Source organism: Lepidochelys kempii, chromosome 13 (genome assembly GCF_965140265.1).
Source record: "Lepidochelys kempii isolate rLepKem1 chromosome 13, rLepKem1.hap2, whole genome shotgun sequence".
Classification (NCBI taxonomy): domain Eukaryota; kingdom Metazoa; phylum Chordata; order Testudines; family Cheloniidae; genus Lepidochelys; species Lepidochelys kempii.
The window spans coordinates 36,466,224-36,478,723 of record NC_133268.1 but is presented as its reverse complement, the minus strand read 5'-3'; the positions used below and the strand labels follow the sequence as shown (position 1 = coordinate 36,478,723).

At 58.0% G+C, this 12,500-nt stretch overlaps 2 protein-coding genes across 2 annotated transcripts; one reads left to right on the top strand and one right to left on the bottom strand.

Moving 5' to 3' along the window:
• Nucleotides 1-1,962: 1,962 nt before the first annotated feature.
• NOP10 (NOP10 ribonucleoprotein) lies at nt 1,963-3,639 on the bottom strand. Its single transcript, XM_073308545.1, has 2 exons — nt 3,496-3,639; nt 1,963-2,766 (listed from the first exon to the last, which is right to left on the bottom strand). The coding sequence occupies exons 1-2, from the start codon at nt 3,547-3,549 to the stop codon at nt 2,626-2,628; spliced, it is 195 nt and encodes a 64-aa protein (XP_073164646.1). The 5' UTR covers nt 3,550-3,639; the 3' UTR covers nt 1,963-2,625.
• Nucleotides 3,640-7,090: 3,451 nt separating this feature from the next.
• Nucleotides 7,091-12,285, top strand: NUTM1 (NUT midline carcinoma family member 1). Its single transcript, XM_073308806.1, has 6 exons — nt 7,091-7,548; nt 7,775-7,903; nt 8,016-8,152; nt 9,066-9,337; nt 9,765-9,881; nt 10,003-12,285. The coding sequence occupies exons 1-6, from the start codon at nt 7,091-7,093 to the stop codon at nt 11,890-11,892; spliced, it is 3,003 nt and encodes a 1,000-aa protein (XP_073164907.1). The 3' UTR covers nt 11,893-12,285.
• Nucleotides 12,286-12,500: the final 215 nt, after the last annotated feature.

Sequence of the window (12,500 nt, the reverse complement as noted above, 5' to 3'; positions counted from 1 at the left end):
TACCACAGCGCGGGGGCCGCAGTTTAATTAAGCGAGGGGGCGAGCTAGGGGCAATGGCACATGTGGAAGGGGAAAATGTGGGGGAGGGGCATTAGGGGTCAGGATGAATGGGGGCAAGTGTGGGGGGCATTTTGGGGCATGGGGAGGGGCAAATTCGGGGGTTGGGCATTAGAAGGGCAAATGTGGGGGGAAGGGGCATTAGGGGCTGGGGCAAATTAGAGGGGGCATTTGAGGGATAAGAAAAGGCAAATGCAGGAGGAGCGGGGTCTTTGGGGGTGAGGGCAGTGGGAGAGGTGGGGTAACTGTGGGGAAGGGGCTATCTGGGAGACAGAGGAGGGGAAGGGCAAACCAAGGGGCTTTGGGGAGCTGACAGTCTCTGGTGAGAGAAGGGGGGAGCAGGGTGTGGGGAAGGGAAGGCAGTTGGGGGTCACCCCAACTTCCTGCCTCCAGCCTGACAGGGTTTTGATATCCCCCCACCCCCAGAGCAAGGTGGGAGTGGTGCCCCCAGCTCCCTTCCCCATAGCAAAGCCCCCATCCTCCTGGTCTCTCCAGGGATCAGGCTGTTGTAGACGCGAGCTGTCCTGTGAGGGGCCCCAGGCTGAGCCCCTTCCCACTCGTGCCAGGGATGGATGCCACCCTCACTCCTCTCCTGGCAGGAGCTGGACTGGCACAGCCCGCAGAGCCAGCACCAGGGTTACTGACATGCCACCTCCACTGCTGGCACTCGCCGAGGGGCCTGAGGCATCGAACCCACCGCCAACAGCTCCAGCTGGCCATCAGAGCTTGTCCTGGGGCCCCGTGAAAGGCACTGCAGGGAGCACAGCTCCCGCCAGCCCTGATCCCACCCACCACACGCAGCTCTGCAGTGTCCCACTCCTGACCCGCAGATCCCTGGGATTTTCCCCCTCAGCTCTGCTGGTGCCACTCCCTCCCAACCTGCAGCCCTTCACTATCCTAGCCCTGGGCTTTCCCCCACAGCTCTGCAGCCTTCCAGTGCCAAGCGTGGCGTTGGGACCAAGGTGCCACCGTCTGCCAAGCCCTGGTCCCTTGCCACTGCCTGTGAAGTGAGCAAAGCTGGCCCAGGGCCAGAGGGAGCAGACAGAGCATGTAGGACGTGTCCAGTTGGGTTCCCTGCACTGGGGAGAGGAGCGGGGTCTCCTGGCCAGCTCAGGGGACTGGGAGCCAGGACTCCTGGGTTCCCTCCACATTCTCGCAGCGGATCAAGCAGGGCTTTCCGTGCTCGCTTCTACCGCATCCTGTGCCCTGCCATACATTAATCTGCCCTGTGTCCCCAGCACCCCAGGGCTTGTTTTCATACCCTCCTACTGTCCGATTGGTGCTCCACCCAAAATGCCCATCTCCATTTATGCCAGGCAGATGCTGCCCCCTGCAGGACACCAGGGGCCATCATTCCCCAAGAGGTGTTGGGGATGAGATGAATTTACTCCTCTCTCCACGATTTAAGTAAGATGAGCTGGAGAGTCTATCCAAATCGCCCCTCAGCCTCCCCTCCCAGCAGGCCTGTAGCGTTCCCCACAGATCCCCCCGTTAGTGGTCCCACAGTCCAGCCACCTCTCCCCAAATCAGCCCCATTACCCTGCCAGTCCCTCTCCCGTTTCAAATTTGCTCGCACGCACTGCCAGTCTCTATAATCTTTGAGGCCGAGATCAGAGATTCCTACCGAGGATGATTGTCTAGTACAGTGGTTCTCAACCAGGGGTACACGTACACCTGGGAGTACAGAGGTCTTCCGGGAGTACATAAACTCATTTAGATATTTGCCTCATTTTACAGAAGGCTACATAAAAAGCACTAGCAAAGTCAGGACAAACTAAAATGTCATACAATGACTTGTTCTTACTGCTCTACATACTATACACTGAAATGTAAGTACAATATTTATATTCTGATTGATTTATTTTATAATGATATGGTAAAAATGAGGAAGTCAGCAATTAGTAATAGTGTGCTAAGTCACTCTTGTATTCTTGTATTTTTATGTATGCTTGTATAAGTAAGTGAGGTGTAACTTGGGGGTAAGCAAGACAAATCAGACTCCTGAAAGGGCTACAGAAGTCTCGAAAGCTTGAGAACCATTGGTCTAATCCTACCGGTGACACGGGCCAAATTAATTCCTGCTTTACCTGGAGCAAATCTGCTGTGAAAAACAACCCTGTCTCCCTCTAAAGTTCTAAAGTTCGCCAGAGATGGAAAATCAGCCCCCTCTCCCCTACACCTTCTCCTGAAGGGGATCTCTGCCTGCTAAATAAGGCAGAGATCCCCTAGCATGAAACTGACTGGCCCAGCATCACCACTAGGCAGGTTTATTAGGAATTATTTTGGGGGTGTTCCCCTGCCTGTGTTACCCTGGAGGCCAGACTAGATGATCTCTTCTGGCCTTGAAATCTAGGGGTCTATGATCAAAACCTGACAGATATGGGATCAATACAATTTATTTGCACCCCAGAGGAACGGCATATCCAGTTGGAGCTCGATATGGGCAATCTAACCCAGGTTCTCACAGGGGGGCAGAGCACAGGGTCTGTGGGAGCCAGGGGCTGGATTCGGGGAACGGCTTGACCCCATCTCGGCTCAGCTGCAGCTCCAGCAGGCTGGGCGCTTGGCTCACAAGATGGCCTGCGGCTGCTGGGTCATCAGGACGCCGAAGCGTTTCTTGATGGTGATGCGGTGGCGGGAGTACTTGTCATCTGGCGAGAAGCGGGCAGGGTGTGCGGAGCAGGTCAGCTGGCCAGAGGGGTCCACTTTCTGCCAGGGACGGGACAGAGGAAGGACAAGACATGTTAGAACAACCCGGGCCTGACCCACAGCCACCCTGCTATCCCAGCCCTGTGCTCCTGCGCCCCTCGCTCCCGACCTGCAGCCTCCTGCTAGCCCAGCCCTGCCGGTGCCCCTCACTCCCGACCTGCAGCCCCCTGCTCCCCCCCCCGCTCTGCCGGTGTCCCTCACTCCCGATCCGCAGCCCCCTGCCCCCCCCGCTCTGCCGGTGCCCCTCACTCCCGACCCGCAGCCCCCTGCCCCCCCGCTCTGCCAGTGCCCCTCACTCCCGATCCGCAGCCCCCTGCCCCCCCGCTCTGCCGGTGCCCCTCACTCCCGACCCGCAGCCCCCTGCCCCCCCGCTCTGCCAGTGCCCCTCACTCCCGATCCGCAGCCCCTTGCCCCCCCGCTCTGCCAGTGCCCCTCACTCCCGATCCGCAGCCCCCTGCCCCCCCGCTCTGCCAGTGCCCCTCACTCCCGATCCGCAGCCCCTTGCCCCCCCGCTCTGCCAGTGCCCCTCACTCCCGACCTGCAGCCCCCTACTAGCCCAGCCCTGGGCTTCCTCAGCTGCTGCATGCCGAGCCCTGGAGCCAGGCAGCAGGTAGGCTGGGGCAGGGCCGGGAGTGCGAGCACTAGGGAAGGCTCGGAAGGTTCCGGATTGGACGGGAGTCGCCCAGCTCTGCAATCCGGATTGCACCCGGGAAGGAGGAGGGGACTCACCTTGAGGGTGTAGACCCTGTCCCCCTGCGCGTTGAGATAATACTGCAGGAACATGCTGCACAGCCGGACCGCCCCGCAACGCACGTGCTGCTAACCCCGGGACCCTGCGCCGGAAGGAGGCCAGCCCCAGCGCACGCTGGGAACGGTAGTGCGCTCTAGCCCCAATGCGCTCTGGGAGAGGGACCGCCCACTGCCCGCAGTGCACTCTGGGAGTTGTAGTGCAGTCTGCCCCAATGCCCTAAGAGAGCGGCAGGGTGTCTACCCTCAGAGTTGTAGTGTGTTTCAGCGCCAATGAACTCTGGGAGCCATTCTCTTTCTGCCCCCAAAACCTTTAGAGAGTTGTAGTTGTTTGGCTAACCCGGTGCATTATGGGAGTTGTAGTTTCTTAGCCCTCTGGCACGCCCATGCCCTGCACCCCAGTGCATTTTGGGATATGTCCTTTCTGGGCTTCTAACCTCTCTGCTCCCAATATAGCTCTTCCATCCCCATGACCTAAACTGGGGTGGGCAAACTTTTTGGCGCAAGGGCCACATCGGAGAATAGAAATTATATGGTGGGCCATAAGTGCTCACAAAATTGGGGTTGGGGTGCAGGCTCTGGGTTGGGGCTGGGGATGAGGAGTTTGGAGTGTAGGAAGGTGCTCTGGGCTGGGACTAAGGGGTTTGGAGGGCGGGGGGGGGGATCAGGCCTGGGCACGGGTGCAGGAAGGAGTGCAGGTTCTGGCTGGGGGTGTGGGTTCTGGGATGGGGCTAGGGATGAGTGGTTTGGGGTGTACTGTGCTGGGATCAAGGGGTTTGGAGAGCAGGAGGGGGAACAGGGGTGGGACATGGGGAGAGGCTCAGAGTGGCCGTTACCTCAAGCAGCTCCCGGAAACAGTGGCATGTCCCTTCTCCGGCTTCTACATGGAGGCATAGCCAGGCAGCTCTGCACGCTGCCCCCTCCGCAAGCACCGCCACTGCAGCTCCCTTTGGAGCACTTGGAACCAGAGCCGGACACATGCCCTGGCTTCCGGGAGTCGCTCGGTGCAGCCCCCAACCCTTCACCTCAGCTGGAGCGCAGAGCAGCCTTGATCCTGCTCCCTGGCTGGAGTGGGGCTGAGCCGCGTGGTGCAGCCCCTGACCCAGGACCCTGGCTTAAAATGGGTCACAGGCCACAGTTTGCCCCCCCCGACCTAAACCGTTTGCCCCCTCTTAGCTCCCCAGACAAACTCTGCAGCTGCCCCACTGCACCCTGTGAATTGGAGTTTCTCAGCTCCCCAGTGCACCCTGGGACATGTATTCTCTTAGCTCCCACTGATCCATGGGAGTTGTAGTCTAACATCCAGTGCATTCTGGGAATTGTAGTATTTCCCGCATCCCAATGCACTGTGAGAGTTGTCATCCCCTAATCCTTTTAATTAGCCTTATACTGTAAATAGGGAATAGTCATTGAGCAGGTGTGTGAATGATTAAAGGATTAGAAACCATGCCTTAGAATGAGAGACTCAGTGAGCTCAAGCTATGTAGCTAAACAAAGAGAAGGTAAAGGGGTGACTCGATTACATTATATAGGTACCTATAAGGGGAACAAATATTTAATGATGAGCTCAAAGGTCTAACAGGATCCAATGGCTGGAAGTTGGAGCTAGACAAATTCAGACTGGAAAGAAGGTGTAAACAGTGAAAGTAATTAGCACTGGAATGACTGACCAAGGGTCATGGTGGAATCTCCATCGCTGGCGACTTTTAACTCAAGATGGGATGTTTTTCTAAAAGATCCGCTCTAGGAATTATTTGGGGGACATTCTCTGGCAAGTGCAATACAAGGGGTATTCAGAAAGTTTTAGCCTGACAAAGAAAAAAAAACCCCATTTGCGTTCGGCTGTTTATTTATTTTTATTATAATTCCCCTTGATGCCAATGCATGGGCCCCTCTTGGAGAAGTTCTTGCTGTGCATGGCCAGAAATGCCTGCACTGCTGCGACCGCCTCATTATCACAGTTGAAACTCTACCCATGAAGGTCCTTCTTCAATCTGGGGAACAGCTGGACATCTAAGGGAGCCAGATCTGCCGCAGAGGCTGGATGGGAAGCAGTTGAAAGCCACATTAGCTAGCTGTGGCCACTGGGACATGTAAGGTGACACATTGTCTTGAAGAAGCAAAAAGCTCCAGATTATCCCTGGAAACATCAGGTCGTGCTCTCATGTTCGGGGCACCTGCCTTGCTGACCCCTTTCTTGTGCCCGAGTCTTCAGTCAACTGTGCACCTGATTGTTGATCTTCTGTCCTTCTAGTGTAGTGGCATCTCTGAGACATCCTGACTCTGGCTTACCCTCTGTGCTGATCCGCTCTTGCTTAAATTCAGCAGCTCTACTGTTTACGGTGGCACCATCTCCCAGCATTCTGCCCCCCACCCCCCATCCTCATGGATGTCCTATGCATTCAAGATGTTCTTATGCAAGTACTTGCTCTATACCAAATTTTCAGTCTTTTCAATTTTTCAGATCTTTAGTGACTGACTCCCTACATGTTCTGCACAGGTGAAAAACTGTCTTCTGGTAAAGAGATGCATCGAAGTGTCAGCACCTTGGTCTGTGAAATCTGTTGGACCACAGCACACAGGCGCCGACTCTGTGGGTGCTCCGGGGCTGGAGAGCACCCACCAACAGCCAAGCTCCCGTCCCCGCCCCCCCTCACCTCCGCCTCCTCCTCCTCCCCTGAGCACGCTGGTCCTCGCTTCTCCTTTCTGCACTTGCTGCTGCAAAACAGCTGTTCTGCAGCATAACAGGCTCTGGGAGGGAGGGGGGAGGAGCAGGAACGTGGCGTGCTCAGGGGAAGAGGCGGAGCCGGAGCAGGGACTTTGGGGAAGGGGTTGGAATGGGGGTGGGGCAGGGGTGGAGTCGGGGCAGGGGCAGGGCCAGGGCAAAGGGGGATTGAGCACTCACCGGCGCCAGCAGAAGTCCGCGCCCTCTGCCCCACCATGTCCTTAAATAGGTCAGGCTGGACCTTTTCTGAGTGACCCTAATACAGATCATCACAATGGTTCCTTCTGGTCTGGACATGAGTATGTCCATGCAGCTCCTTTCCTTAGTATCGGGGGGCCACACTGAAAGCCTGGCAGCTGGGTACATTTTTTGGAGGGTGTCCTGCTTGCTCTAATGTTCACCTCAAAGCCATAGGAGCAAACCAGGGAACGATGAGTTGGGATTGGGGGGCACCGGGACAGCTGGGGGATGGGGAGTCCAGGGCTGGAATAGAGGGGGCTGTGGGTCGGAATTGGGGGTACCAGGTGAACTGGGGGGCTGGGAGCCCAGGTCTGGTAGGAGGGGCCTGTGGGTCAGGATTGAGGAGCACAGGCAGAGCTGGGGAAGGGGAACCTCAGGATCAGGTTCTGAATGCCCCCCCCGGTTGGAACCCCCAATGTCTCGGGGTTCCGGATTTGTTTTGATTTGACCTGGCAGCTGGGGGTGGGTGGGCGGCAGCCCCGGGGCCAGATTGGGGTTTGAGTTTCCCAGCAACCCTTGCTCTCTGGTGGGTGCTGCCGACACCCTCTGCAGAGAACGGCCTCCCCTTTCCTTACCCCCTCATGCTCCCCAACCCTCTCACCCCTCCTTGCCATGACCTCCCAACCCCGCCACGGCCCCCCGCTGCCCCCTCTCCTGCTGCCCACCTTCCCTGGTGCCGCCCTGCTCCTGACCTCGCCCGACGTCCCCGGGGGCAAGCTCATTGTCAAGCTGAAGCCGGAGGGGGCCCAGGAGCTGTCCCGGGCACAGACCATCATCCTGACGGGGACGCCGACGGGCTGGGCCCCCCCGCGCCGGGATGGGGCTCCCCTCCGGCTCCACCTGGCCACTGGGATCAGGACCGTCCTGCTGAGCAAGGCCGGGGAGGAACCAGGGCCCAGGGAAACACCTCCAGCACCCTTGGTCCGGGTGCCCCCCACCAGCGACCCCTCCGCCTCCTGCACCTCCAAGGGTGTCTACGAGAACTATCGGCGCTGGCAGCGCTACAAAGCCCTGGCCAGGCGGCACTTCCCAGGCACGCCCGATGCCGAGGCGCTGGCCTGCTTCTTCATGTGAGAGCCTGGAGAGACTCGGGCTGGGACAGCAGGGGGCTGCAGGTCGGGAGCGAGGGGCACCGGCAGAGCTGGAGCGGTAGGGCTGGCCTAGCAGGGGCTGCAGGTCCGGAGTGAGGGGCACCAGCAGAGCTGGGGCTGGGGGGGAGCCCAGGGCTGGGCTAGCAGGGGGCTGCGGGTCGGGAATGTGGACCTCCCTCCGGTGCTGATCTGGGCTCCCCCACAGCCCTGTCCTGCGGTCGCTGACCCGCCTGCGGCCCGAGCTGGCTCTGGAGGAGGGGGTGCCACGTGCTGTGCAGGAATGGGAGCGCAGCAGCAACTTCGAGCGCATGATCTTCTACGAGATGGCCGAGAAGTGAGTGTTCCCCCTGGGGCTGGCCCTGGGGATCCCGCCCCCCCGAGTACTGCGCTGGAGATCCTGGGGATGTCGCCCCCACTCCGAGCCCGACCCTCCTCCTCTTCCTCAGGTTCATGGAGTTTGAGGCTGAAGAGGAGCTGCAGATCCAGAAAATGAAGCTCCTGAACAGCTCCCAATTCCAGCCCCCACCCACCGATCCTCCCAAGCTTCCCAGCCCGCCAGCCCCCGATGCTGGCCAGCAGCAAGGTACCTCCCAGAATACCCGAGGGTGGAGGGAACCCCCCCTTCACAGGTGACAGGAGATAGTCACTGACTGACTGACTGCAGGGCTCCCCCCACACACCCAGGTTTTGTTTTTATTTTTATTTTTTGCACAAGCCTTTCACTTTGGCATGGTTTTTGCACACACCCAGCACCTTTGGCTTTTGCACGTACCTAGAATGTCTAGAATGTAGAATGTGCAGGTTTTTGCATGTACCTAGCGACTTGGCCTAGGTTTTCTGGTGTGTACCCAGCACTCTTGCATAATTTTTGCACATGCCTAGCATTTGTGCATGTTAATTTGCATGCACTAGAATCTTTGCATGTTTTCGCACATACCTATAACCTTTGCGCCTCTTACAGTACCTAGAACGTTTGCACTTTTCATATCTACCTAGCTTTGCAGGTTTTGAATGTACGCAGCACGTTTGCCCAGTTTTTGCACATACCTAGAACCTTTGCACATGCCTAGAACCTTTGCACATTTTTTGCACATACCCAGCACTTTTCCGTTGTTTTTTTTTTTTTTTTTTTTTTGCGTGGACCCTAGAATCTTTGCATGGTTTTTTTTTTGTTCACATCTAACACTTTTGCACAGTTCTTGCACATACTTAAAACATTTGCACACATCCAGCACTTTCGCACAGACCGAGAACCTTTGTACATTTTTTCCCTACTAGCCTGGTGCCATTGCATGTTCCTTTTGGCTGGGTGGAGGTCACGGAGGACATTACATCCCTGCACCAGGGGGCGCTGGGTGGGCGGTCCACGGTGGCGCTGGGTGGGGGCGTCCCTGGGGATACAGGGTGCTCGGTCACTGGGTGGGGTTCCTGAGGAGACAGTGCTCTGAGTGGACATCCCCATAGTCTCTGCCCGGCGCTCTCCCTTTCCCTGGCAGTGTACATCCCCAAGAAGGCGGCATCCAAGGGGCGCCAGCCCCGCCGCCGTCAGCGCCGCCCACCCGGCCTGCCGGCCCCAGGGGAGCCGCGGGAGATCCCACCTGAGGCCGTGCGGCAGTACGCTGAGATCATGGAGGGGCTGCGGCCCAGCTGGGAGGAGGAGGCCGGTGGGCGCGGTGAGCCACAGAGCCAGGCACAGGGGGCGCTCCCAGACCCCGCGCTACTGCAGTACGTCGAGCAGCTCTGTGAGGACGAGAGCTTTGTCTGCAAGGTGAGTGTCTCCCCTAGGGGGCACCACATCCCACTCGCAGGGCCCTCAGCTCCCAGCATTCAGGGGGCACAGACTGGGACGGAGATGGGACCCACGTGTCCGGGATGGCACGGCAGGGCTGCATAGCTCCCAGCCCATGGGTAGAGAGCAGGATAGGGATGGGACCCAGGCGTTCAAGATGGTAGTGCCAGGTGCTCACCCTCAAGGTTCCCCATATTCCCCAGCCCACATGGGGAAAGACCAGGACAGGAGATGGGACCCAGGTGTCCAGGTCAGCAGTGTAAGGTGCTCATCCCAAGGGGGACCCATAGCTCCCACCCCGCAGGAGGCGAGACTAGGACAGGAGATGGGACCCAGGCATCCCAGTTGGCAGCACCACACCAGGGCTTCGCTCTCACCCCGCTTCCCCTGCCCATTGGCTCGGCAGGTAGAAGCCGTGATCCACCCCCAATTCCTGGCCCAGCTGCTCTCTCCAGAGAAGAGACGTGACCCCCTGGATCTCAGCGAGGAGCTGGAGCAAGAGCTGGGACTCACCCCAAGCCAGGTACCACACCACACGGCCACTGAGGGGGAGCCAGACCCAAGGGAGAGCAGTTGTCTCCCTGCCCCCTTTACACAGAATACCCCGCCCCCTGCCGGTGACCGCTTTTTCTCTCTCCCCACAGTTGGTTGAGAAACGTCTCCTAGCCCTTTCGGAGGATGAGCTCAGCCCCCCGGCGTGCCCCGCCCAACATTCGGACTCCACCCCCTCCCAGTCCGAAGAGGAGGATGAAGGCAGCAGCCAAAAGGGACCAGCCAGCCGTCGGCAGGCCATAAGCGGAGCCTCAACCCCCAGGGGCAGCGGGGCCAAGGGCAGGGCTCTGGGGACAGAGCCACCAGAGGTGCCCAACCCCGCACCTGTACGGACATCCCAGCCATGCCAATGGCAGCCAGGAGATGTGGCACCAGAGGACGTGGCAGCTCCAAGATGTCTGTCCCCTCGCAAATGTGGCGGTGAAGGGAGACTATTAGTCTCACTGAGGAGTCGAGTTGAGAGGGTGTCCCAGCAGCCTCAGGGGCAGGGCCAGGATGGAAGCCGAATGGAAGAGTCAGCAGTCCCCCTGGGCACAATACAACCTGGCAGCCAGGCCTGGGGCGTGAGGTCACAAGGGGACAATTTGGTAGGATTGGCAAACCTTGCATCAACTCCCAGCGGGTACAGAAAACAAGATGGTGGCCAAGAAGGGAAGGTCAAAAGTCAATCTGAAGCCAGTGCTGATGGGGAAGAACTAAGAGATGCGCCAATGGGAACAAAGTGTAATTGTCAAGGAGATAACCTGGTGGAAGCAGGAGCTCGAGAGTCAACTCTCAATGGACATAGGCAACAAGATTGCTGTCAAGGAGAGATGGTCAAAGGCCAACCCCAGGTTGGATGGCAACCATTGGGGGACATCCCAAGTGCCACAGGCCAAGCCAATACCATGAGGTCACACAGGGAAAAGCTGGTGAAACAAAGAGCTCTAGAGTCAACTCTCAATGGACATGGAAAACAAGATGGTGGCCTAGAAGAGAAGGTCAGAGGTCAAAACAAGAAGGAGGCTGATTGGAGTGAAGCCACCCTGAGAGAGCGTGACCTCCAGCCTGGGAGCATGAAGTTGAGTGGGAACAACCTGAAAGGAGAAGAAAGCCCAGCATCAACTCCCACTGGGTCTGGAGAACAAGATGGCAGTCAAGCAGGTCAACCAACCAAAGTGGAGTCTAGGGTGGGTGGCGGCCACCCTACAGTGTTACTACTCAGCAGGTCCAATGGGCAGCCCTTAGGCCTCTTTGCTGACCCTCTGGGTGCTGATGGGCGAGGGGAGGGTAAATTGCCACCAGTGTCCAACATTCACGGCCAGCGTCCTGACCCATCTCTGCTTGGCCTGAGTGGCCTGAAGGGACCTACTGAGGCCCGGGTGGCTTCAGACACTGAGTCCAGTCACCGAGCAGAGCTAGAATGGAGATTCGCAATAGAGATGGGGTCAAGACAGCCTCACCTCCAAGATGGTGGCAACAGTGAAGGCACTGGAGTCAGAACCATGGCCGGACCTGGAGATCCAGGACAATGTGAGGCAGGAGCTACCAGGAGCTGTGGCAATGGGACCAGTTCAAGGGATGATGGAAAGGAGGCTGGAGAGGCCAGTTCAGCCATGGGCGATGGCCCTTCCAAGATGGCCAGCTCAGAATTTCCCCCGGGGAGCATGGAGGATGCTGGGAAACATCATGATGATGATGGAGATGATGAAGAGCTGTCCATTTTTTCCTCTCTGTTGGCATCGAAACTCCATCTCTCCAGTCCCAAGAGACCTGTTGGCTCTGCCCCTGCCCCGAGGGACCGAGTGGGGTCCCACGGCAGAGTCCTGTCCCCAACTTGGGAGCCAGTGAGATGGGATCCCATGAGGAGACGCTCCACACGGCTGTGCCCAGATGGGGTGCTCGACGGGTCACATGCCATGGACACAGGCGTTCGGCGCAGCCATAAGAGGAGGAGCGACAATATGGCCGCCAGGAGGAGCAAGCGCCTGCGCAGCCAATGAGAGAGGGCGGCCATGATGAGGATTGACTACAATTGGCTGAAAAGCTCCAGCTAGGGATATTTGTGGATGCCTTAAATTCCTTCTTCAGCCAATTGCTGGGCCCTCTCTCCCCCAAGCCCCACCCTTTTGAATGTTGAGGATGAAACAAAGAGCACTCTGGCAGATCCCCCTGTCCCGTGGAACGTTGAGGATGAAATGGAGAGTCCTCACTGGCTAGAAAACCGCCCCATCCCTTGGCATGCTGAGGAGCCAACTCCTCCCAACTCTCAAAGTCCCGCCTCCTGGAGCGTAGAAGGTGAAGCAGAGGACACTGATTTGCTTCCTGTTGAATGGACCCACCATTAGGAAACACAGTGCCGGGGGCAGAGCAACCTTGTCATTTACTGAGTTGATTAAAGGGATTTGGATCAATATTTTTGGCCCCATCATGATGTCATGAATCCGGCTCCATCTCTGGCAACCCTGAGACTGGGGTCCTGCTGAGGGGGCTACCCAGGGCTGTGTCCCTTTCCCGCCCCCCCCCCGAGCCAGCCAGCCCCCTGCCCTGGGGCTGGATCGGGGTAATTACCTTAGATTTGGAAATTCTTCGGTATTGTTCCAAGGGGCCC

Bases quoted from the DNA above. Each gene is read 5' to 3' on its own strand.
- NOP10 (XM_073308545.1), bottom strand. From the start codon at position 3,549: ATGTTCCTGCAGTATTATCTCAACGCGCAGGGGGACAGGGTCTACACC. The intron at 2,767-3,495 runs GTGAGTCCCCTC...CGTCCCTGGCAG, and splicing joins ACAGGGTCTACACCCTCAAG to AAAGTGGACCCCTCTGGCCA.
- NUTM1 (XM_073308806.1), top strand. From the start codon at position 7,091: ATGACCTCCCAACCCCGCCACGGCCCCCCGCTGCCCCCTCTCCTGCTG. The intron at 7,549-7,774 runs GTGAGAGCCTGG...GCTCCCCCACAG, and splicing joins GCGCTGGCCTGCTTCTTCAT to CCCTGTCCTGCGGTCGCTGA. The intron at 9,338-9,764 runs GTGAGTGTCTCC...TTGGCTCGGCAG, and splicing joins ACGAGAGCTTTGTCTGCAAG to GTAGAAGCCGTGATCCACCC.